The sequence below is a fragment of the Erpetoichthys calabaricus genome, chromosome 9 (genome assembly GCF_900747795.2).
Source record: "Erpetoichthys calabaricus chromosome 9, fErpCal1.3, whole genome shotgun sequence".
NCBI lineage: Eukaryota > Metazoa > Chordata > Cladistia > Polypteriformes > Polypteridae > Erpetoichthys > Erpetoichthys calabaricus.
In genome coordinates, this window is record NC_041402.2 from 146,554,282 (window position 1) to 146,580,075 (window position 25,794).

The window sequence follows — 25,794 nt, forward strand, 5'->3', positions numbered from 1 at the left end:
ACAACACAACAGATAAGTATTATAATATTGACTACTAATATTTTCTTTTCCATAACTGCATTATTATTATTATTATTTGATATTTAATAAGATCTTCCACCCCTGTTATCACAGTTGCTGAATTACACTTGTTAGCAAATAACCTGCATTTCAGTATTGAAACTTTTATGTACTTAATAAATAGGTGGAGAAGCAAATCTTATCAAACTCTCAGCCAGAAGATGAACATTCATGGACTGTATCATGCTGACTATAACTAATGGCTATTTAAATTGTTATATAATTGTATCTTTGGCAAATTTTGCTTCAGATAATGTGTGCAATTTTTCGTCTCTAATATTATCTATAATTTTCATCATTTACATTTATCAAAAAATATCTAACATTCAGTGTACTTCATTTTACAATTGTGCTGTTTTTTTCCATGAAAACTAAGCTACACTGCTGTTTCTTGTTTGAATAAATCTGAAATAGGTTTGGTTTGAGAATCAGCAGTTGGTTTTTAATAAATTTATTTCAAAGTATAATTAGTCTCAGAGATTACTAAAATACATGCAAATAGTAATAGATTTTCTTCATTGTTTACACAGTAACAATCACATATATCGCTTTAAATTCACAGAGCCCTGGTAGAGTATTGTAAAACACATACAACTGGCAGATAACATTAATGCAGGGGTTTTGCTTATTTTATACAAATATGCCTTATAGAAAACCTCACAATAGTGAAATTAAATAGAAGAACTCTAAAATATAAACACCTAATAAGATATCATAACTGAACACATGCCAATTAGTAATAATATGTAACAGCTTTTCAGGGCATGGCATTCTTTTTCTCTAAGAATACTATTTTGACTAAATTGGACTGTATAATACAAATATATTTGTTTGACTTGAATGAAGTATATAATTAATAACACTCTGTAATAAGAACAAAAAATATCTGAACATTAATCTTTTAAATAATGCATGAGAATTGCAAAAATATTTTTTTAAGAAACATTTAACTTTTTTTTTTTTTTTAAACAAAACAGTCCACTTTTGTAAACATGTTGATACTTTTAGAATGGATCAAAGCATGCAAATTAGGAACAACAGCTTCACTCCCTGCTTTTATTGGATGACTTCTTGTGCTAGTGAATGTGTGAACAGCTGAACCTTCCATATGAAGCCACACCTCTCAGCTGGTAATTGGAAGCTTATAAAACTGAGTAGACATGAGTATTTTTCAAACCGCTGACTTCTCCACATGGCCAGGTAACTGATTAATAAGAGATTTCTGAAAATCTTCATCTAAAGATTCAGGAACAAGAAACTCAAGAAGCAGATCCCAAACAGAATAAACCAGATGTCTGTATAAATTATGAAAAAACACAACCAAGAAGTGAGGAATATTCATTTGCAGCTGATGGGAATGTTAATGCTAGTACAATACACTGATAACTACTTTGCCAGCATTTCTGTAAACATGGCACAAAAAGTTAATTATTTTAGATTTTCTTCCAAATAATGACATTATTTTTCAAAACTATTACTTTATAAATTAAAGTTCAAAAAGGTCTGTAATAATTTGTCGTGTTTTCAGCCTTTAATAAAAGCTGAAATTTCAAAAAGGGTGTACAGACTTTTGGTTATCTAGTATATGTGACAATAGACAAAACAAATGCATTAGCATTTTTTTTCCAAGCTTTGCAGATTTATTCTTTTGGTATATTTAAAAGAAAAATATACTGTATGACTATAAATAATTATTTCTGAATTTATATCTCATAACCTGATAAAACAATTTACTTTATACAGCATAGAAACTGTAAAGCCAACAGAGACAACATAGTTATCTTGTAAATCAGTCTTCAGAGTACAAACATTTAAAAGAAGATAATCTTAGAATCAATATTATAGAAAGTCACACTTCTGGCTTTTATATCAAAATATTTCTTATGTTAAAACTTAGACATGAAAGAGTAAACCTTTGGTAAGCCTTTACCAAACAGAGAGTCTCTTTCTTTTGTTTTTCCTTTTTTGCTAAATTACTATTAAAATACACTTGGGTGTTAAATAGAAACCTGGAACTATCCACAAAAAATAGTAATGTATCATATAACATAACAATTAATTTCACATTATTTGCATTTGTGAAGGTTCAACAGAAAATGTCTGAAAATCTTCAAAAGAAATAATATCCATGTTAAGTCTTATTACTCCATCATGCATGATTTATTTGGTATTATGTATAAATGAGGAAATATCAGACAGTAAGAAGGAAAAAAGCCTATTATAAGCCTATAGGTCATCTATGGAAAAATAACTTACAGTCATGGCCAAATGTTTTGAGAATGACGCAAGTATTGGTTTTCACAAAATTTGCTGCTTCAGTGTTTTTAGATTTTTTTGTCAGATGTTTCTATGGTATACTGAAGTATAATTACAAGCATTTCGTAAGTTTCAAAGGCTCATATTGACAATTATATTAAGTTTTTGCAGAGTCAATATTTGCAGTGTTGGTCCTTCTTTTTTAAGACCTCTGCAATTTGCCCTGGCATGCTGTCAATCAACTTCTGGGCCAATCCTGACTGATGGAAGTCCATTCGTGCATAATCAATGCTTGGAGTTTGTCAGAATTTGTGGGTTTTTGTTTGTCCACTTGCCTCTTGAGAATTTACCACAAGTTCTCAATGGGATTAAGGTCTGGGGAATTTCCTGGCCATGGACCCAAAATCTCGATGTTTTGTTCCGCAGGCCACTTAGTTATCACTTTGCGTTATGGCACGGTGCTCCATCATGCTGGAAAAGGAATTTTTCGTCACCAAACTGGAGAAGTTGCTCTTGGAGGATGTTTTGGTACCATTCTTTATTCATGGGTGTGTTCTTAGGCAAAACTGTGAGTTAGCCCACTCCCTTGGCTGAGAAGACAACCCCACATATGAATTGTCTCAGGATGCTTAAATTGTTGGCATGACACAGGACTGATGGTAGCGGTCACATTTTCTTCTCTGGATAATCTATTTTCCGGATGCCCCAAACAATCAGAAAGGGGATTTATCTGAGAAAATGACTTTACCCAAGTCCTCAGCAGTACAAAACCCTGAACCTTTTGGGGAATATCAGTCTTCTTCTTTGCTGTCCTTGTTAACAGCAGGCCATCCTCCAAAAGTCTTCGCTTCACTGTGCGTGCAGATGCACTCACAACTGCCTGCTGCCATTCCTGAGAAAGCTCTGCACTGGTGGTGCCCCGATCCTGAGCTGGGTGGACAAACAAAAACCCACAAATTCTGACAAACTCCAAGCATTGATTATGCAAGAATGGACTGCCATTAGTCAAGATCTGGCCCAGAAGGTGATTGACAGTATGCCTGGGCGAATTGCAGAGGTCTTGAAAAAGAAGGAGCAACACTGAAAAAATGGACTCTTTGTATAGACTTAATGTAACTGTTAATAAATAGCCTTTGAAACTTATGAAATGCTTGTAATTATACTTCAGTATACCATAGAAACATCTGACAAAAAGATCTAAAAACTCTGAAGCAGCAAATGTGGTGAAAACCAATTCTCAAAACCTTTGGCCACGACTGTATTCATTATGTAATTAATCGATTATAGATATTGCTTAAAATGTTCATTACTATTAAATAGCCTACTTACTGAGTATTTCCTTTATAATACAATGCTTTAATGCTGAATTGCTGGGTGCTAGTTTAGTATATTCAGAGAATAAATACCATCTATAAAAGCTAACATAAATCCATTAAAAAGTAAAACATGAATTTGGATATTAATTTACACATCATGACAATATATGATCTGTAATACATACCTGTTAACCGTAGGATCTTGCAGAGATTCTAATATTAGCTGCCAGGTCAATTGATATTTTTCTACACCCAACATGGTTTGGAAGAAATCTAAAAAATGAGTAAGTTACAGAAATATTATATCAATCAACACTAACAGAGCAAACAACATGGGAAAGAAAAAAAGCCAAAAATTCTGATTGACATATGTAAAAATTTATATAATAATAAAAACATATATAAGAAAGAGGCATAATGGTGCATTGTCTACTACTGGTACATCACAACTCCAGAGTCCTGGACTGTATACTTTTACACCTTTACTAGGGCCCTATGATTTCCGCGATGTAGAAAACAAGGACTGAATCATGGAATTAACACATAAAAATGGGTTTTGGATTTAAATATGGAAATGTGTGGAATTTAGAGACTGAAGGGGTGACTGTTACAAAATTTTTGAATACTTTTGAACGATTGAATAATCTGTAGTTCTATCATTCAGATACTATTTTCTAGTTTGTTGTTTTCCAAGTGAACACAATTCTTCATAGAAATTCAGCTGTGCCTCTATCTGTTTGTGCGCGTGTTTCCTGTATGTTTTCTCTTTAAAGGCACACAAATGAGATAGCTGCATGAAGACAGAAATGTTGAAGCGAGCAGTATCAGATACCCTAACTACGTCGAAAAAACTAAGAAGCACGAGCTTAACTGCAAAATTGAAGGCACAATAATATCCTGCTGACTTTTTTTGAATGTGGACAATTTTTCTGCAAGTTTTGCCAGCATACCATAGACTGGACACGAAAAGATACTTGCAATGACCACCTCAAATCTAAAACCCATCTCAAGAACAAGGAGAAATAAAGATCAAAAAGTGTTCCCCTTCAGGTAACAATAGAGGAAACAACAAAATAGTCAGATGCAAGATGCCAGATTGTAGACGACTTTGTGTGTGAAGTCAGAAATACTGCTTGAAAAAAATGACAAAGATGTGTTCTTTCTGTATTAAGCATTGTAAACAGGGAGGTGCGCTGCCAGAAAACAAAAGCAGTCTTCGTTAAACTCATTTGACCCGTGTCTTTGAACAACATATAGACACTGTTCTTCGAAAGATTCGTGGCAAGAAAATTTTATGTTGTAGCTGATGAAACCACTGATAGCCGAGACCACAGCATTCTCAACATAGTGATATGAGAGCAACCATTTGGCTGAATGGAAATTCTTTTATGTAGGCAGTTAGATTGTGTGGGGATGTATTTACTGTATATCATTTAACCGATTAAATTATATTTAACTGGTATTAACAGTCTTTCCTGTAGAAAAATGTTATTAATGAATGGCACTGGTTGTTAACGGATTCCCTTTTAAAAATTAACGGCAATATTTCTGGATATAATAAATGTTTTGCCTCGCAGTGACAAGGCATGCAAGGTCCACATTTGACTCTTCTGTTATAAACTCGGCACCCACTTGGCAGTCTTCTCCTCAGGTGCAACGAGGCCTGAGGATCTTCAGTCATAGTATGACCACTAGGCGGTTGGGCTTTTTGCCTTTACGGTACATTGTTACTCAAATAAGACGGTTTCATCCAAGACTACTGTAGCAGTACTAATATTAATTAAAACTGCACCTCCCAGCAGTCCCTGCAGGGGTTGTTGGGGTCAAAGGTAGTCAGAGGGGTTTAAAAGGAGGGCAAATGTCCAAGGGAAAAAAAAAGGTGTTTTTTTCGTTGTTGTATTTTGTGTTCCGTTTACCTGTCGGACTACATCCTGTTGATTAAGCCGTATTTAGTCTTTGTGTCCTGGATTGTGTCGTTTTTGGGGTCTGGATAGTCTGCTGTCTACCTGTGTGCTGAGGACTGATTGTGGATTCATTGGCTTCCCCGCAAGAAAAGGAGCGCTCCTGAACCATCCATCTGTCTTCACCCTTAAAGTGTCTACCGGTAGGACTGTTTTTTTCATTCCCTTTCAGCGTGCAGATCTCTGGACTCACTGTCGTCATCTTTCATTGCATCCAGTGTTGTTTCCATGGACTTTGCTGTGTGGAGTTGTTTGTATTTATATGTTTAATGTAATATCGCCGTAGGGGCACAGGGGTGGTATTATTGTTTTTATTTATATTTAATTTCATTATATTCTTAATTGTTTTTAGTTCCCAGTGTGCTTTATTTTGTTTCTGTTTTTGAGTGTGTGCGGGTCGGACCAAGGCTGGGGGCGTCCCTGGGATCTCCTCTCAAAAAATAAATAAATCACCGTCATATTGATGGTGTGAATCTTAGCGGTATCGGACTGCTACACTACACTATGCAGAAATGGTGTCCCCTCCCACCTCTACTGACCTAGAATTAATTAATGAGCTCTTAATTTCCTCACGAGAAACCACAGGCAGATTAGTATTTCAACTAAACTGTTCTCTTATTCAATATAACCTAAACATCTAATACAATAGGCAAAAGCACTGGCATTAATACTACATAAAGTATACAACCTAGACTCTTGCAGCTGCAACAGTCTTAAAATGATATTTATTATATTTTCAAGTGGCTTATTTTTCAGTTACAGAGCCTCTCCGGAGACAGGCTAACTCTCTGGAAACAGACTAACCACTTATATCATTCATAGATGGAATAGAGGACCCTCTCTCACTAGGTTTCTGTCTGGTTTATTTCTTCTGCCAAGCAGGTAACAATATATCAATCCTTTGAGTGCTCAGTTATTCCTCTCTGTTATCTTTACTGTAAATACAATTTAAAGTAAAATCTATTAAAAAATCAATACATAAATATAAAAGTTAAAAGTATACACTATACACCAATCAAATGGATTTCACATTTAACCTGTTGTCAAATGAAAAACAAAACAATTGTTAAACCTTTACCAAATCAAACAAAGATTCTAAAACAAAGTTTGAAACAAATTTACTGTATATCAGGTAAGTATTTCAGTCTTTTAGTTTAACCTGTCTATACTACTGTAAGAAAGAAATAATACCCATGTGATCTAATTTTATTGTGTGCATGCTTCCATCATTAGAATGGTAAAGAAGAAATGTAACCATAGTTCAGTTTCAAAATTTCCATCTACATAAAACAATTACTATAACTTGATACACAAGGAATTTGAGGAGTTTTAGCCAATGCTTCTTTGTGGAACTGCTACACATTGATAGGTTTATAAGTGTTAACTTCTTGTTTCATGTCCTGTCCCAATAACATCTCTATTTGGTTTAAGTCCAGATTTTAATGAAACAACTCTAAAACTTTAAATTTGTTTCTTCTGAGCTGTTCAGTTGTAGAATTGCCTTTGTGTTTTGGGTTACTATCCTGCCACATTGCCCAATTATGGTGCAGGTTCAGACCATGGACAGATGACATTCTTTTTAAGAATATTTGGGTAAAGTGCAGAATTCATGGCTCCTTCAATAATAGCAAGTCTTCTGGATGCAGAGGCAGCAAAGCATCCCCACTCCATCACACTACAACCCCATGTTCTTACTGTCGGACACAGTATTATATTTATGCCAGACATAGTGGGAATATGTCATGCAAGGAGCTTTTAACTTTTGACTCATCTGTCCATAGAACATTATTAAAAAAGGCATATGGATCAATCAAGGTGTTTCTTTGCAAATGTGAAGTGAGCCCTGAATAGCAGAGGTTTCTGTCTTGTGATGGAGTCATGTATACTAACCGTAGCTGAGGCTAGAGAGATCTACAGTTCTTTGGAGGCTCTACTGGCATCCTTTTCAATGAATCATTGTTGAGCCCTTGGGGTAGTTTTGGTAGGTCAGCCTTTCCTTGGGAGATCTGCCACTGTTCCAAGTTTTCACCTCACCACAGTGTTGTAGCAGAGTCCCAGAGATTTAGAAATGTCTCTGTACCATTTTCCTGATTTTTGGTTTCAACAACCTTTTCTTCATCTCTTCTAGAATTTCCTTTGATTGACGCATAGTGCTTTTCAACAAATCTTGGGGGAGGCCACTTCACTCTTAAGGTAAGGGTCAAAATATGGAGAGGTTGAGATTCAACAAGGCTGGCTGCATTCATGTTTGGTTGTGTTCATTAAGGTGAGTTGAATGATCAATTAACTTTGGTCAGCTGTTTGAATGAGAAACTAAAGTGGAAATTACCTTTTCACATGGGCAATTCAGGGGCTAGATAATTTTATTACGTACGTATATTAAGTAGTAATTTAGAAGTTATGTTTACTCTGGCTCCCTTTATGTAACATGTTTTGTTTAAGATCTGAAGTCATTCATTGTAACAAATAATACAAAAACAGGACATCAGGAAGGGGGCAATTTTTTCACAACACCATTTCATCAGTGAATTGGAGTCTATTCAAACAGTACTGGGTATGAGGGGAGAAACAACCCTGGTCAAGGTATCAGGGAAGCTGAGGTCTATATCAACAACAATTGGACAAAAAGTAGCAATCAACCCTGGAGGAGAAATAATTCAGGCCTAGAATACACTTGTATACATCAACATAAGCTCATATGGAGATAAAAAAAGTTTTAAATTAGACAAACACAAGCATTTTTGGGATATGGAAAAATGACAGCAAGTACTGGAGAAAACTCACATTAAACCTGAAGTGAATGTGCAGACTTCATACACGCAGCTGGAATTGAAATAAAGTTTCCCATACAACTACCAGTTCAGTTTAGGAAGCTCACTTTTTTACTCAACCTTGGATCCTGGAAGCTTCCCTTACTATCTTGGAAATCATGTCTTAATGCATATCTAGAGCAGGCAGGGAGACTTTGATAGAGTCGCATTCTTCCTCTCCTCCTCCATTCTATGATAACTAATTTCTCAATATTTCAAATATTCAATATATAGGAATCTTTAAATTCCTCCTTCTACCTAGACTTTTTCCAGGTCTGTTCATTATGCTCTATCACTGACCAAGTTTAACTGAAGATTAAAAATTTTAAAATTCCTTCTCTTCCAATTTAATTATCTGTCATCATTATTATCATCATTACCGCTACCACCACCAGATTAGCCAGCTATACCCCCACTCCAATCTTTTTCCTCCATTCTCTGTAGTCCTAGGTACTCTCTGAGGTAATACCTATTCCCTTGTGATGTCATCTAACACCACCTCCAAACTTGTCTTCAATGGCCTCCCTCTGGGTGCTAGGAGTTGGAGACCTTTCATTTGCTGTATGTCTTGGTACACTTCTCACCCATTATCCTCTACATTTCACTCCATGGGCCCAACCTTTTCTCTTTGTGCATCCCTCTCTTTGCATCAAGGCTTTCTCTTAACTGCTCTTAAACAGCTTTCATAAGCTTTGCTCTTCAATGCTTGAGACACTTCTTTGGAAGGCAGAATGAGACAGCTCTTAGAACTTCTTCAATGCACTTCTTGTACTTCTATCACTGCTGTGCTCGCAACTCTATCTGCACTCAACGTACTACCTAAGTAAAACAAATCCCTACTTTCTCCAAAACAACTGCATTGCTGATACATAAATGTACACTTAGCATAATGAACACCTCTTGTATCCTTTTTACAAAGGTTTCACATGCTGCCTGCAATCTACCATCCTCTTCACTAAATGTTCTATGTATCCACATTGTCCCTGCCTCCATCTCCTTTATGTCCTTCTATTCACCTTGATGTTTACTACATTTACCACAAGTCTTTTGATTTTCATGCGTCCTTTTCCATTTAAGTATTTCTTCAATTCTGCTTCACATTTTTCCATCAGTACAAGAACATGTGTACAAAAGCACCCATGGTAAACCTTGACACATTTCTCTAGACTATCTCCATCACTATCATTTAAAGCAACACTGCTCAGAATGGGTAACAGGCCCACTTCAAAGTTTTCACAATTCTTGCATGCTTCCTTAACCATCGTACACAATAATATTGCACCAGTCTTTCAGTCAGTCACCTCTCCAATCTACTGTTTTCAGCATTTCCAAACCATTTTTGGCTAGTTTTAGCCATCTTCTCATTTTTCAGTGCTTTTACCAATTTCTCTTTTGAAAATGTACATTTCAGTACTTCTATTTACTTACAATTAACATTATTTCTTTGGTTCTCCTTATTCTCCCCATTCATCTTTTCCTCATAAAAAGGGCAAGCTCAGTTATTAGATGTACTTTTGACCCTCTGGATTTAGCAGCAAAGAAGAGAGTTAAATTAAGTGTCATTAAGAGTGCCATTATGAACAATGGTGCACATCTTCTCCCTGACACACTAACACTAAGGGGTTTCAGCCAACAAATCTTTCAGTATAAATGTGTAAAGAAACACTACTGGTGCTCCGTTATGCCAACAGCAACACTCCTGTATAATGCCTCATTACGACTCTGACAAATTTTCCCCTGAGGACAAATAAAGTTTTATTTATCTATATATTTAGCAAATTCTCTATGTAATCCTTTCAGGAATCCTTAATTCTATTATTATCAGATCCTTTAGCACATTTTATAAGCAATTCACACATACTAAACCCTTTCTTTCTTTCTTTCTTTCTTTCTTTCTTTCTTTCTTTCTTTCTTTCTTTCTTTCTTTCTTTCTTTCTTTCTTTCTTTCTTTCTTTCTTTCTTTCTTTCTTTCTTTCTTTCTTTCTTTCTTTCTTTCTTCCATGATCTACACATTCCTTCCTTCCATCAACATATCACTTGCAAACTCTCTTGGTTTTTTTTGCTCTTATAACTGGTTTTATACCATTTTCCTTCAATTCCTTAGAGGTCACAATGTCATCTTCTGCCTTTTTCCATTCCTTATAGTTGCTCCTCTTTTACTTTATTGCCATCTCTACCTTATTATTTCTTGCTACCAGTGTTTTAGAAAATATAATTTTCACAATCTCCTCTTTCACTTTCCAGAACTTCAGCTTTTCATGCCTCTGACTAAACTAAGTAATACTGTGGTACATAGCCATCCCGTGGGATCACCTTCACATTTTTCACGACGCCAATACAAACCTTTTCACCAACAAATAGTTTATTGTGCACGACATTCATATGTAACAAACTTGTTTTCCTCCTTAAGCACAGTATTGGAGAAAACAGTCAATCATCACCAAAAATTCCATAATCCTCAACACTCCTAATGCAGAAGCTAAAGGCCCCATGGACTCTCTCATAGCTATCAGCACTGGTTCAAACATCACCATTCAAGTCGCCAGACACTACAAAGACCCCTGATATCACCTCCATTAATCTGACCCAAAGCTCATCCCTTTCCTTTTCTGTTCTGACAATCTGTGAGGCATATGCAGAGATATTTAACAACAACATGCTAATTCACTTCATCTCCACCACTTTGTCTGCCCATTTTTATAACAGTACACTATCTGCTGCATTGCCTTCACTTCCAGATTTTCCCGTAATACTTCCAGTATTCCAAGTGACACTCCATATACTCTCTTATTCACACAAACTTGACACTCATTCACCTTCCATGCAGCCAAATCAGCATCCCCACTGTGTATCAGGTCTACAACAATTAAAAATCATGTTTTTCCCTTTTTAACAGGTTTCTCTACTTCTATGCTTGCCATACTGATAATGACTACACTGCACTGCAAAAAAATAATGAAGTTTGTTTATTTGCCTCTTTATGGATCACACCCAAACTATTTAGCTAAAATGGATGGTATGATCTGTGGATGAAGCTTTGAGATTATCTGCACACACTTCTATTCTACTTGATGTTTTTGTATAACTTCACATGTCCTGGCTTGCTGCCTTTTTTGTCAAAAGCACACATACAAAAATATTGATGCATGTTCTTTTGCACATTATAATTATTTCTTCATGAACATTAAACTAAAGCATGTCATAGGCTTCATCTTCATTTGGGCACTTTTCTTACCTGGTAAAAGATCTGTTAGACACTGCAGAGAAAGGATTTTGGTTTGCTCCTTCTGCTCATCTGTGTGTACTGGTTTAGGGCGGACTGGTAAAGATCCTCCTGGCCAGATTGCTTCTTGAAGGATCCTGAGGTAAGTAACCCATTGCTGTGTGCAAGTCAGATTGGCAATGTGCACATCTAGCCATCTAAAAAACAGGAGAAGAGTCTATTAAATGATGGTAAGGGGTCAATAAAAATTACATAACTTTTTAAAATACGTATATTAATTTGAGGCTAGAGAGAAAAGAGAAAAATAAATCTTGCTTATTTATTTAGTTTGCCTGGCAGATCTCAAGTTAAAGTTAAATAACTAAAGTAAACATGAATTCCATTCAACACAGAAACTTATCAGGCCAATAAATGAAAGACATTTTGGCTCTTGTTATAAAAACAATTTAGCACAAATCCTTGACATTAGACCTTTGATTCAGTTACATGTATAATTTGCAATGTCAAACAAATTATATCAAAAAATAAAGGGAACTGCTAAAGTCTCATGAAAGAACACATGGAATGTGTCCACCTTATAAGTGAGACCAGGCTATATATAAATTGATTATATAAAATAAAAGAACTGAGTTTGTATATCATTTTTCAAACAGACTTTAGATATAAAATACATTTAAAATATGCAGACTAAGCTAGATTATAGTTATTCAGAGTGCCATAATGAGCAATGGAATTTTGGAATTTAAAATATTTTTGCACTTTTTTTTTTATTGCAGGTACAACATATAACATTATCAATTCCACTCAGTCCACATCAGGGTTGCAGGGGCTGGGAGCAGCTCTGGAACTGAGGGGGATAATAACCCTGGGCGGAGGCATTGGTTCAGCACAAGATCCACTTATGCACACATTCATACTAACACCAAGTCATATCAAAGTTAACCTAATATTCACAACATTTAGAATGTTAAAGTAAAACCACAAATGCAACACAATGACAAGTCACAGGTTCTGAACCCATGATGGTGGATCATGAGACTACAGCACTAACCCCACCAATTTATAGTGGAAAAATTTGATGTGATGCATTTTTTGCAACTCCCCATAATCCTGGTCAGGATCATAATGAATTAAGAAGCATCAGATCAGGGCAGAAGTCTACCATGGATCACAATGTAATTACACTGAATATAACTGTATAATTTCCATTTAAACTGGGAAAAATTTCATTGGGAACTGTCTCTCAGAAGAAGCATTTCAACAGTAATTGTAATTGTATGGCAGTATAAACCGTGACCCTGCTTCAACAACAAGTTTGGATCTCTGCTCCCCTTGTCTAAGCAGCTCGTATAGAACAGATATTTTTAGTCGGTAAATACAAAGTTGATTATACAAACTGTTATTGTTGTTGGTTATTTGTAGTGGGGTAAAAGCATTAGTCCGGTTTGATCTCTGGTTCCTTTTCTTAGTAGATATGGAACATACAAATAAATAGAAAAGCAGGCAAGTAAATCTTCAGCATAGTTGCCTTAACTTTATATTTATTAAAAGAGTGGGGGTGAAAAAAATAATAATACCTTAAACATGCTAAATGAGTGGAAGGTAGCAGACAGTTATGTGGGCTTATTTATTCTTTAGCTGTTGATATTGAATTATGCTTTACAGTATATAAAATAATATTTGTTATTTTCACTTTGTAAATGCATATATTTATTTTCAGACAAAAATCTTTGAAATACTTACTATATGAACTGATAGTTTGTCAACTAATCCCAGAAATTTCTATTAAGATAATCATCTCAATTAGTTTCAAATTATATACATTTTTATGCAAACAGTTAAATGTCACTGACTCACAGATTCCATACTTGAGTCATGGTCCAAACACTGCCTGCATAGAGTTTGATGTTTTTTCTTTTTTCCTTTGTTTGTTTCATTCCAGGAATGTAGTTTATTTTCTACCACATTCAAATAGAAATGTAGGTTAGGCTAACTGGTGATTACAAATGGAATCCTTGGAGTGGCTGCAGGTATAAAATGTCTGTGATTAACTGGTGCCCTGTACATGGGTGGTTCTCATTTTGTATAAGAGGTTATAGGATGAATGAATGCGAGTATTGTGTAGATGGCTAAATTGATATGTTTTCCAAAGCAAGTTCATGTTTGCAGTTGGTTAGTATATTCAAATAAGGCACCTTGCCAATTTACAAGTTATGCTTGTATTCAAGATATTATGGAAAATCATTATAATGACTCTGTATTAGTCAAGTTAACATGCCAAGCATTTCATATATTGAAATGCATACTCTTTAGTATAAGATAGGTGCTACCAATTTACAGTATGTGCAGAAATACGCAAAAGTTAAGGTACTGACAGGCTTTCCTGGTTGTAGTAGTAGTGTTTAATAAAGCAACTCAATGATTTTCCTGTTTTTTCTGTTTATCAGTTCAGATTAGAACATACACGTTTTTAATGAATGACAAATAAGAGTATTAATCCAATCAGATTGTTCATTGAAAGAATTACACTCTTCTGTACTGCAAACTTTTTACCACTATGATCAGCAACACTATTTTAAAAAAGACTCTTCAAACATATGCCTGTTTAGTCACAGTATCTCTACATTGGCTTTGTATGAGTGAATATAGGCGCATGTGAATGCATCCTTTCATGGCCAGGCAGCTCAGCTAGGTTTGATGTAATTTTCCATCCAACATTATCAGGTTAAGCTATAGTTTCCCATACCCCTGTAATTGGGGAAAAAAAATCAGGTTATGAGAAGATGTATGCAATAGCAAGAGTAAGAATATGTTTCTAATTTTGTTGCTGTGCAGCATTGCTTTCAGGAGAGGTTTGCAATCTTTTATTATGGAAGAGCCCTTCTCACATTCAAATAATCAATACTGTGGCAAGATACAGTACCCTTCATAATGTTTGGGATAAACACTTTTTTCCTTGATTTACCCCTCTGTTCCACAGTTTAACATTAAAATCAAGCAATTCAGACGTGATTAAGGTGCACTTAGCAGACTTTAACTTAAGGGAATTTACATGTAGAATTTAAAACACTTTTTACACATGGTCTCCCCATAATGTTGGGAACAAATTTCGTCACAGGTGTTTGATTACTCAGGTGTGTTTTTGTTGCTTCATTAGTGCAGGCATAAAACACCTAGGCTTACTTCTACCCACAGACTAACTTTGGAGCTTGTAGTTGCCATTGTCCAATATCAGGACAAGAGCTGTGCCAATGAAAGTCAAAGAAGCCATTATGAGGCTAATATTAAAATGTGGAACAGAGGGCTAAATCAAGGAAAAATGTGTCTTTGTCTCAAACATTATTGAGGGCACCGTAATTAAATATTTTTTGATGCAACCCTGATAATAAAGTCTCTGCCTGACTTTTGACATTTTTGCCTCTTTGACATTTTGGAACAGAGTTTTTAATAATTTCAAAAGGAATGTAGCCTTAAAGCACTGCTTTTTACTTTAGACGAAGCATGTTTGAGAACTAAACCAAAGCAAAACATGCTCTCTATTTATAAGCCGGGGCTACTTCAATAAGCCATAGTTTTTTAATATTTGTTTCCTGCCCCACATGCTGTTAACTATTACTGTTATTTTTTGAACTGTGCTCCCCCTTTGTCTCGTCATTAACACAGCTGTCAGTCACATCCCACACTCACATTGGTGATATAAATGTCTATGAAACTCACATAAAGCATGTAGGTCCCATGATAAACATTTAAATACAATACAACCCATGTGTCTCACGTAGGCACTCCTTTATCTCTTGTTCCGGTCACGTTTGAAATGTATCAAGGTACATAACCCCTGGGTCTGGTTAGTTATGGTACACATCAATCTGAACCTCTGTCTATGCGCTTCTCTTTTTCTCAATCTGACTGTGGAAATCACTCACCTTGTAAGTGTCTTTTAAAGCTTTATTGTTTAATGTATACTGTCTGCAATGTATTGCTTTGTAAATCATCATTTATTGTCTTTGGTTCTACAGCTGTAAATACGTGTATGTTTTCTTTTGTATATATTTCAGTTTACAACGAGGTATGTCCAGTAAAAGCCTTCAAGAAAGCTCACCCTTGTCATTTTTATGCGGATCTGCCGAGTTGTTTAAGCTCTCTGTGGCCGTGTTGCACAGACAGCGCAGAGTGAGGCAGAAAAATCTGGTTTAACGTAATATACTCTTCAGTTTGGCAGTGTCCCTGTAGGAGGTACTTTGACCCAGTGTTTTTTTTTCTTTTTTTAAATGTGACTCAGATAGTTTAGGGAGTAAGCTCACAGTCTCAAAAGGAAACCAAAAATAAACCTGTAAAAGGTAGGTACTGAATCACCAGTATTATGATTTAAAACCCAATGCTTTAGCTACTTGGCCACTGACTGCAAACATTTTATTGTAACAGTGAACTTTTTAAGTTGCTAGACCAGAAGATCTGGCTGCAGCATAGTTAGTTATTTTATCAACATGTTTTGTGCTGAGTAAATACTAGTACTAATGAAGCTTTAGGTGGAGCTTATTTTCTGCATATAACAAACAAGAGAAAACAGTAATTTAATTGAAAATGTTTTGAGTGCACATTCAGGAACTATGATGATGAGTGACAAAATGGTATATTGGACTTCCACTCTGCTTACCCAATGTATGTACCCTGGAGTTGTGAACTGCTGAACAAAATGTTGTAATAGGGATGAAGCCAAGTTATTTGCCTTCTTTTACAAGCTATTGTGTGGGCGAAGCTGGATGAAGGCAATGCTCCATAGTAGTTGGCTATTACTAAATTTAACAACAGGTATCCAGGACAGGAATGCACTTTCAGTCTATAACCCCAACTCAGAAAATGTTGGGATGGTATGGAAAATGCAAATAAAAACAGAAAGTGGTGATTTCAAAATTCACTTTGACTTTTACTCCACCACAAGCAGTATAAAGACAAGATATTTCATGTTTAGTCTAGTCAGCTTCATTTTTTTGTAAATGTACAGCCATTCTTGCCATTGAGGGCCTGTAACACATTCCAAAAAAAAGTTTAGATGGGGCAACGCAGAGCCAATAATGAGTTAAAAAAAAAGAAAACAATAATGTGAACCATTGGGGTCAGGCCTGGTGGGGATAGAAACTGGTGTGGTGCTGAGGCACTGCATGGCAGCACTTGGGTACCAATTTAAGGCAGCCAATCCGGGTAGGAATGTGGAATGTCTTGTCTCTCTAGTATGATGATCATCTTCCTCTGGTATCATAAGAGCTTTGTAGGAGCCAGATTTTTGTAGGTGGGTACACCTTTTATTGGTCTGGTTCCTCTGATGGCTGTCATACTCAGACAGTAGCTATTGCTGTGGTGGATCGGCTTCTTCTAATGGTGTCCAATGTCACTCCTTTCAACTAGCATAGTACGAGACTCAGCTTAAGGCGCTCTCAGGTGCCTTTTCTCAGTGTATGCTCCGACCACAATGAGTGATGTCTTGTTTAGGGAGACATTTTATTTGCAACTATGTTTGGTGTTTCATGGTGCTAATGAGGAGACACTCCCTTGGTCATGGGTGACTTCAATGCAACCACTGGCACTGACAGGCTGGCTGTGAGGATTGGGTCTAGCGACTGCAGTGATAGTAGCTACATGTTCCCTGACTATGCAAAAGGTCAGAGACTGCAGATCGCTAGATCCTGGTTCCAGTGCCCTGCGCCTCATCGTTGGACTTGGTACTCCAATGCAGGTGGTACTGTGAAAAAGATCAAACACATCCTTATGGGGAAGACACTAGAGGCTCCTACAGAACTGCAGGGTCTATAGAAGTGGCCAGTTTGTAATTTCTGATCACAGACTTGTTGCTACTTTGAATATCCAGCTTAGGTCCAGTAGGCTACCACCTAGTAGGTGAATGAGGGAGGACCTGACCAGACTCAGGCTGTTTCTAATGAGTCGGCACACAGTTTGTGTGAGGAACTTTCAGACTTAGGTGCAACTGCTGATCCTAATGTGATGTGGAAGACCTTCCGTGACATGACGCTGAAGGTGGCTGAGGGTTATGTTGGTGTAATTGGTGTTCCTAGAAGGAGGTGTTTCATTTCGCAGGGCAACCTGGATATTACCATTATCGAGTGGAGTCACAGCGCATAGCTTGATGGCAACTCTGGTCTGTACCGTGAACTGAGAAGGATGGCTAAAAGGGATGTAAGAGCAGATAAGGAGGCATTTGTTAGGGGTCTCTGTGAGCAAATGACACACCATCTATGGTCTAGTGACCCATGTCCTGCTTACAGAGGAGTCGAAGCATGATGCACAACCAAATCTGTTCCTAGGAGAATTGCAGTCAGGGTGTGTGATGGAATGGTCCTTATGGGTGATGATATGCTGGGCTAGCTACTTTGAGCAGCTGCTGAAAGCCGATCCTCCGGGTAAGACGTTGGACATTTCTGGGTCCACGGTGCTTGAGGCTGATCCTCCAATTAGGTGCAAACCACCCAATCTCAGTGAGATTGCACAGGTGGTGAACGAGCTGAGGATAGGGAATGCTGCAGGGATCTGTGGTATCTGGGGTGAACTTCTCCAGGCCTATGGTAAGGCTGTCCTCCTGGTAATCATCTGCATCATTCCAACTGAATGGAAACCAGGATGAGATCCCTATATGAAAAGGGAAGGGTAATTACCTGGACTGTGGCAACTACAGGGGGATAACACTGCTTTTGGTGCCGGGTAATGTCCTTGCTAGGGTCATCCTCAATAGGATCCGTGATCACTTGCTCACCTACCAGTGACTGCAGCAGTCTGATTTTACAGCTAAGAAGTCAGACGATTTTTTGTAAAGTGTTGGACTTAGCTGATCAAGCTGCCCTGTGGGACATTACAAGACTTCGCGGGATCTCCCTGAAATTGCTGGATATCACAGCTTAAGACTTGATTGAAAGAAGAATGGGACAAAGTTACACCTGAAATGATTAGTATTTTGTCTTCTGTATTTAAATATATATTGAGTGTTGTGAGAAGGAGGGGGAACACTACAATGTGGTAAATTCTTCACTGTTTAAACTTTTTTTGAAATACGTATTAAGTATTAAAATCAAAATGTGTTTGTTCAAAAAACAATAAAATTCATTAGTTGTAACATCAAATAATGGGCTGTTACATTGTCTTCAGGTAAAAGATCATTTACCATAATATACTAATTAATGATTTCTGTTTTGATTGGCAGATTTTTCTGAGTTGGGTTTATACTGTGAAACAGAGCACTTTTGACTAAATGAAGAACCTAACAATCCGTATGAAATACATTTGTTACTCATAACTTTGAAAATTAGATTGTTACATTTAAAATGTTTATGAGCCATATTCTAAAACTTTTTGGATTGAACAACAAAAAAAAATATCTTGCCTTTAGCCTGAAAAAGGCAATTTAATAGCACACCAGGATTTATAATTTAATTATTATTAATCCGATTGTGGCAAAGGTTACATCAATGGAAATATGTCCTAATTTTGAATGCAATAATGAAGTAAATCACTGAATATGGGTATTAAACATTTAAGTAAGTTAAGTATATTACTGTTTTATAAAAAATCAACAACAGGAGCCAAGTAAGCCACATAATTCATTTCTGGCTCCTATAAAAAATACTTTAGTTTGGCAATACACATAAAATCTTTTAATGTTAAAGTGAAAAAATATTTATTGCAATCAAATTAAAGTTTATCACATAAAATGTGACAGGTTAAAGCCACTTGAATGCCACTTCTATAGAAATCTGTTTTTTAAAACATAAAGTCTGAAAGGTGTCACGTGGATCTAATTCTTTCCACAATCTATGAAAACACTGTGTTCCCGTTTGCAAATAAAAAGGTCAAACAGGCATCATTAGTACATTTAAGTTCTATACCAAATTAAGTTATGGAAAACCTACTAGGTAGGTGCTACTGATTTTTTTTTCTGTGCCAATGTTCTAATCACATTCTTTAGGTTAACATGCCAAACATTATAAAATGAGATACAACATGTTTTATTGCTCTACTAAATAGAGCAAGAAACATGGAAAGAAGTATAGGAGAGTAGTTTGCAAAATTTACTCAGATACAGCTGCATACACTGCTGTATTTATTTGTTTGTACAGTAATCATTTGCAAATGTTTTCAATTAAAGAATAATTTTATATTTTAAAATTACATACTGCAAAATTATACTTTAATCCATATAAACACTTTTTAAACTCACCAATCTATAAACACACATTAACAATTTATTACATGTAAAGAATGATATACTTTAATGTTGACTATTGCTATATGTAATAAAGGTTAGTACTATTAAAAACATTCTGCATTTTAAAAACAAATGACTAAATTTGGTATGCAAGCCATTTATACAATAAAAATATAATTTGAGCAAATCACCATATTTAATGTGCACTACATGCATTAATAATATCACTGAAATGAAAAGAAATAATTTTTGTGAATGCTGTAACTACCCTAAAATCCACAAAAAAAGGATTGGTAACATGAATGTTTTGAGACACCTCTTACTTGCCTTTAAAATTATGCTATTTTGACTGATATTAATTCACAAGGCAGTAGCATTTCTGAGCCTAACAAATTACATTAAAATGTTAACAAATTAAAAAATGTCATAAATTCTATAAAATACTGATTGTCAGTGGGCAAATATTCAACCTTAACACAGTTCTAATTATACTTGGGTTGTGTTTTATTATGACATTGTTTATAATCTTTGGCTTAAATATTAGTATAGCTTCTGTTGAAAAAAGTGTTTGTTGTCTAAACTATATGTAGTTTAAGAAGCAGAACTAATAGCACTTATTTGTATGAACAAGTAAAATCTAACAATTTTCATAATCAAAAAGCTTAACAATGATTGACGATGGACCAATAAAGGCTGAAGTAAAAAATGAGTTAAAAAGATAATGTTCTTCACTTAAACTAGGAAGTACAACCATTTAACACAAGTTTTTAAGACTCTGAATTGGCTTCCATCTAAACATCTCGTCAATGCTGGACTTAGGAAACAAAAATTATTTCTGCTTGGTGTCTAAAGAGTGGACTTAAACCCACCTCATCTACATTGAAGCAGTACACAATAGCAGATAAATATATTATAAAAACTGGAAGACAACATAATTATGGGAATATTTTTTTCATTACAAAACAAACCATGATATACATTCCATGGCAAGAGCCTGAACCAAAGCTTTTTAATCTGTTTATGAGGAAAAGAAATCTGTTGATGTGATACAAGAAAAACAAGTGTAATTTACAAAAAGACATCCAACATGCTAAAAGACAATATTGGAATAAACTAAAAGTCACTGCCTAATATTTCAAACTCAAGCCATATGTAGCATAGCGTATTGGCAATTACAATCTACAAAACCTAATGTGGAAGCAATTACAGCCAAAGACCCCTTTTTAACAAATAAAGTAAATGCCTTTTATGCATGCTAAAACACAACTACCAATACATTCTCCATTATCCCCTAAAGATACTGTGACCTTTGTTATGGATGATGATGTCAAAGCATGTTTTAGACATCTGTGGCTGATTTAAAGAATTTTTTAAAGGAATCAATGACCATGAGCAAACTGGTCCAGACGGAGTGTCCTGGTGTGTTTTCAAAACCTGTAGCGGCCAGTCACCAAACGTTATTAGTGACGTTTAAAATCGCTCAAAGACAGGATCAGTGGTCCCTGTCTCCATTAAAAAGAAAAAAAATATCCATGTTACAACAAAAGACAAGTAGACTGTTTTAATAAATACTGGCCAGTGGTATTCACTGCCATTGTTATGAAATGCTTTGAAAGATGCTGGGACACAATAGAACCTGAGATAATCAAATATCTGCAGGCCAGACACTATACAGTATGTCCCATGTGCAAGTTTTCTCTGGCCACAATCCTGTTCTGTAACCTTTTTTTTAACAATAAAACTTATATAGAATCTCTAAACATCTATAAAATAAGGAAAGGACAGAAAGTTAACCTAATACTGTTGAGTTTTTGTTGTTCCCAAAACAGCTTTAGCCAATCAGCCTTAAAGTTAGCTTCTGAAATGGCAAAGGATGGATTAATGGTAGAAGGAACATCATTTAAATAAAAAAATAAAATGGTTTCCTTTACAGTTTAAAAGAGTTTTTTTTTTGACCATGCTCAGAAGATTTTCCATGTGTATGAATCACAAAGGAAGGGCCTTTTTATTTCTACAAACTATCCTGGTTTCAGATGTCAAAGGCCGAGTTAGAAGCCGATTGGTTTCAGGAAAATGGTTTTCTTGAAAAAACAGAAACCAACAACAAATTTAGCCATGCAATCAATTTGAAAGTGGCAGGTGCTGAAGTTTCTTAAAAGGCATTTGAGAGAATTCATAATGAAATTAAATAGTATATTTCATCAGAATCAGAATTAACTTTAATGGTACACTAAAGGGTACTAGGAATTTGTCTGGATAATATTGTATAACATACAAGCACAACACATAATACAAAAGATAACTATAAGAAGATAAAAAATAATGCAGCCAATAAGGGCAACACAAAAAATAAATCGTTAATAGGATTAAAATGTCGGTACTCTAGTGTGCAGATATACACAGACACCTAGTGGAAGCTCAACTGTTTAGGTGATGGGTTGTTTTAGCTTTCACTGCACAAAGACATTTGCTGGAGGAAAGTTGTTAGAACAGATGATGCTCTAGGTGACTTGGATCAGCAATGATCTTTGCAGACCTCTTCCTTATCCTGGACTCATATAGAACTTCAATGTACGGTAAGTTACAGCTTGTGATCCTTTCACAAGCTTTGATGATGCACTGCAGATTGGCCTTAGCCTGAACAGAGTCAGCACCAAACCAGACAGTTATAGATGAGACCAGAAAGGACTCAATGATGGCCGTGTAGAACTGGACCAATATTGCTTGAGGGAGATTGATTTTCCTCACCTGAGGGAGCTACCTACAACCACATGCTCATTCAGGAAGTGGTCCCCTGAGGCAGAGCAGGCTTTGAGAGACAGCTTTGGAACTACTGGGATATCCTGCAGGGATCACATAGTGAGAACATTGAGGAGGTTGTTGACTCCACTACTGACTACATCAGCTTCTGTATGGACATTGTAGATCCAGTAAGAACAGTACGCTGCTATGCTAACAACAAGCCATGGATTACAACTGACATCAAGGGCCTTTTGAACCAGAAGAAAAGGGCTTTTAAAGGCGGTGATCAGCATGAGCTCAAGCGCGTGCAGAAGGAACTCAGAGTCCAGCTCAGGGCGGCGAAGGAGCAGTACAGGAGAAAGCCGGAGCAGAAGTTGCAGAATAACAGCATGAAGGAAGTGTGGGATGGGATGAAGATCATCACTGGCTGCAGCTCGAAGCAGGGTGCCACCATCGAGAGAGACGTGAAGAGAGCAAACCAAATGAACAACTTCTTTAACAGTTTTGACCACCCTAACCCACTCTCACCTCAGAGTACTACACCCTCCACCCATCCTTCTGCTGATACCAGCATAGGAGAGACATCCTCACACACAATTACAGCAGCGCAGGTGAGCAGAGAGCTGAGGAGACTTCGTGCCAGCAAAGCAGCGGGTCCAGATGGAGTATTGCCAAGACTGCTGAAGGCCTGTGCGCTGGAGCTGGGGAGTCCTCTACAGCGCATCTTCAACCTGAGCTTGGAACAGGGGAGAGTCCCGAGGCTTTGGAAAACATCTTGTATCACCCCAGTCCCAAAGGTATCACGTCCTAGTGAGCTGAACGACTTCCCGCCTGTCGCTCTGACGTCACATGTGATGAAGACCATGGAGCGGCTGCTGCTTCACCACCGGAGGCCACAGGTATGCCACGCCCTTGACCCTCTGTAGTTTGCATACCAAGAGAAGGTGGGAGCAGAGGATGCCATCATCTATATGCTACACCGATCACTCTCCCACTTGGACAGAGGCAGTGGTGCTGTAAGAATTATGTTTCTAGACTTCTCTAGCACCTTCAACACAATCCAACCTCTGCTCCTTAGGGACAAGCTGACAGAGATGGGAGTAGATTCATACCTAGTGGCATGGATCGTGGACTATCTTACAAACAGACCTCAGTATGTGCATCTCGGGAACTGCAGGTCTGACATTGTGGTCACCAACACAGGAGCGCCGCAGGGGACTGTACTTTCTCCGGTCCTGTTCAGCCTATATACATTGGACTTCCAATACAACTCGGAGTCCTACCACGTGCAAAAGTTTGCTGACGACACTGCTATCATGGGCTGCATCAGGAGTGGGCAGGAGGAGGAGTATAGGAACCTCATCAAGGACTTTGTTAAATGGTGCGACTCAAACCACCTACACCTGAACACCAGCAAAACCAAGGAGCTGGTGGTGGATTTTAGGAGGTCCAGGCCCCTCCTGGACCCCGTGATCATCAGAGGTGACTGTGTGCAGACGGTACAGACCTATAAATACCTGGGAGTGCAGCTGGATGATAAATTGGACTGGACTGCCAATACTGATTCTCTGTGCAAGAGAGGACAGAGCTGGCTATTCTTTCTTAGAAGACTAGCGTCCTTCAACATCTGCAATAAGATGCTGCAGATGTTCTATCACACGGTTGTGGCGAGCGCCCTCTTCTACACGGTGGTGTGCTGGGGAGGCAGCATTAAGAAGAGGGACGCCTCACGCCTGGACAAACTGGTGAGGAAAGCAGGCTCTATTGTAGGCATGGAGCTGGACAGTTTGACATCTGTGGCAGAGCGATGGGCGCTCAGCAGGCTCCTATCAATTATGGAGAATCCGCTGCATCCACTAAACAGTGACATCTCCAGACAGAGGAGCAGCTTCAGCGACAGACTGCTGTCACTGTCCTGCTCCACTGACAGACTGAGGAGATTGTTAATCCCCCAAACTATGCGACTCTTCAATTCCACCCGAGGGGGTAAACGTTAACATTATTCAAAGTTATTGTCTGTTTTTACCTGCATTTTTATTACTCTTTAATATTGTTTTTTGTATCAGTATGCTGCTGCTGGAGTATGTGAATTTCCCCTTGAGATTAATAAAGTATCTATCTATCTATCTGACACAAAATGAACATTCTCTAATGGGCGTTCTTAATAATGCATGCAATGTTATTGTCCCACTTAAGATTTTGTCACAGCACTGTTCCCAGCACCTTAAATGATTCTGTCATCCCTACAGCTGAGCCATTTATAGCAAGTGATGGGTGGACAGGTGACTGTTTTCTGAAGTATGTAATCATATCCTGAGTTTTTTGAATGTTAAGGTCGAAATTATTATGGCTACACCACAATGTCAGATTTTCTACCTCTTTTCTATATATGGAGTCACCATTATTTAAAAAGAGGTGCATTCGTGTTATATGTCATCTGCATAATTAAGAATTTTGACAGTCAAATTGTCACAGGTACAGTCATTTGTATAAAGTGGGAAGAGTACTGAGGAAAGGAAACATCCCTGCAGTGCACCAGAACTAAGGGTTAATGGGTCAGACATGTGTGCCAAACCACACATACTGTTTCCAATCTCTAAGAAAGTCTGTGATCCAAAGGCAGATTTAACTGGGTGAGTTTCTTATCTAGGAGCTCTGGGATCATTGTTTTGAAAGCAGAGCTGAAGTCCACAAACAGGATCCTCACCTATGACCCTGGGTTATGAAGGTGCTGGTAAAGCTCACACCTAAATTCTCTGCATCATCCAGAGATCAGCTGGCTCTGTACACAAACTGAAATAGGTCTAGGAGGTTTTTCGTAGTATTCTTGAGGTAATTCAGAATAAGACGTTCAAAGGTCTTCATTATCACAGAGATTAAAGCTACTGGTTTGTAGTCATTTTTGCTACTGGAATGATACTGTTTTGAGAGAGTGGTGATGGCCCACATTCAGAGCAGCATACCGGACACTCTGGACCTCCTGCCGTTTGCCTACCAGCCATCGCGGCTGCACTACATTATTCCCTCTCCCATCTGGAGAACAAAGACTCCTACATCAGAATGCTCTTTGTTGACTACAGCTCTGTCTTTAACACGGTTATCCCCTATAAACTGTCTGCACTTGGCCTGCACCCCACCCTCCTAGACTTTCTGACTGGCAGGCCCCAGTCTGTCAGGATTGGTAATAGGATTTCAGCCATCATTATCACAAACACAG

At 37.2% G+C, this 25,794-nt stretch overlaps 1 protein-coding gene across 1 annotated transcript in view; it reads right to left on the reverse strand.

Annotated features, from left to right (window-relative positions):
* Window positions 1–399: 399 nt before the first annotated feature.
* snx19b (sorting nexin 19b) overlaps window positions 400–25,794 on the reverse strand; it is a 224,126-nt gene continuing 198,731 nt past the window's right edge. The window contains exons 10-12 of the mRNA XM_051931875.1: window positions 11,639–11,823; window positions 3,818–3,905; window positions 400–1,355 (exon numbers count right to left, since the gene is read on the reverse strand). Of these exons, the coding sequence (XP_051787835.1) occupies window positions 1,232–1,355; window positions 3,818–3,905; window positions 11,639–11,823 (397 nt within the window). The 3' untranslated portion in view covers window positions 400–1,231. The remainder of the gene's footprint in view (window positions 1,356–3,817; window positions 3,906–11,638; window positions 11,824–25,794) is intronic.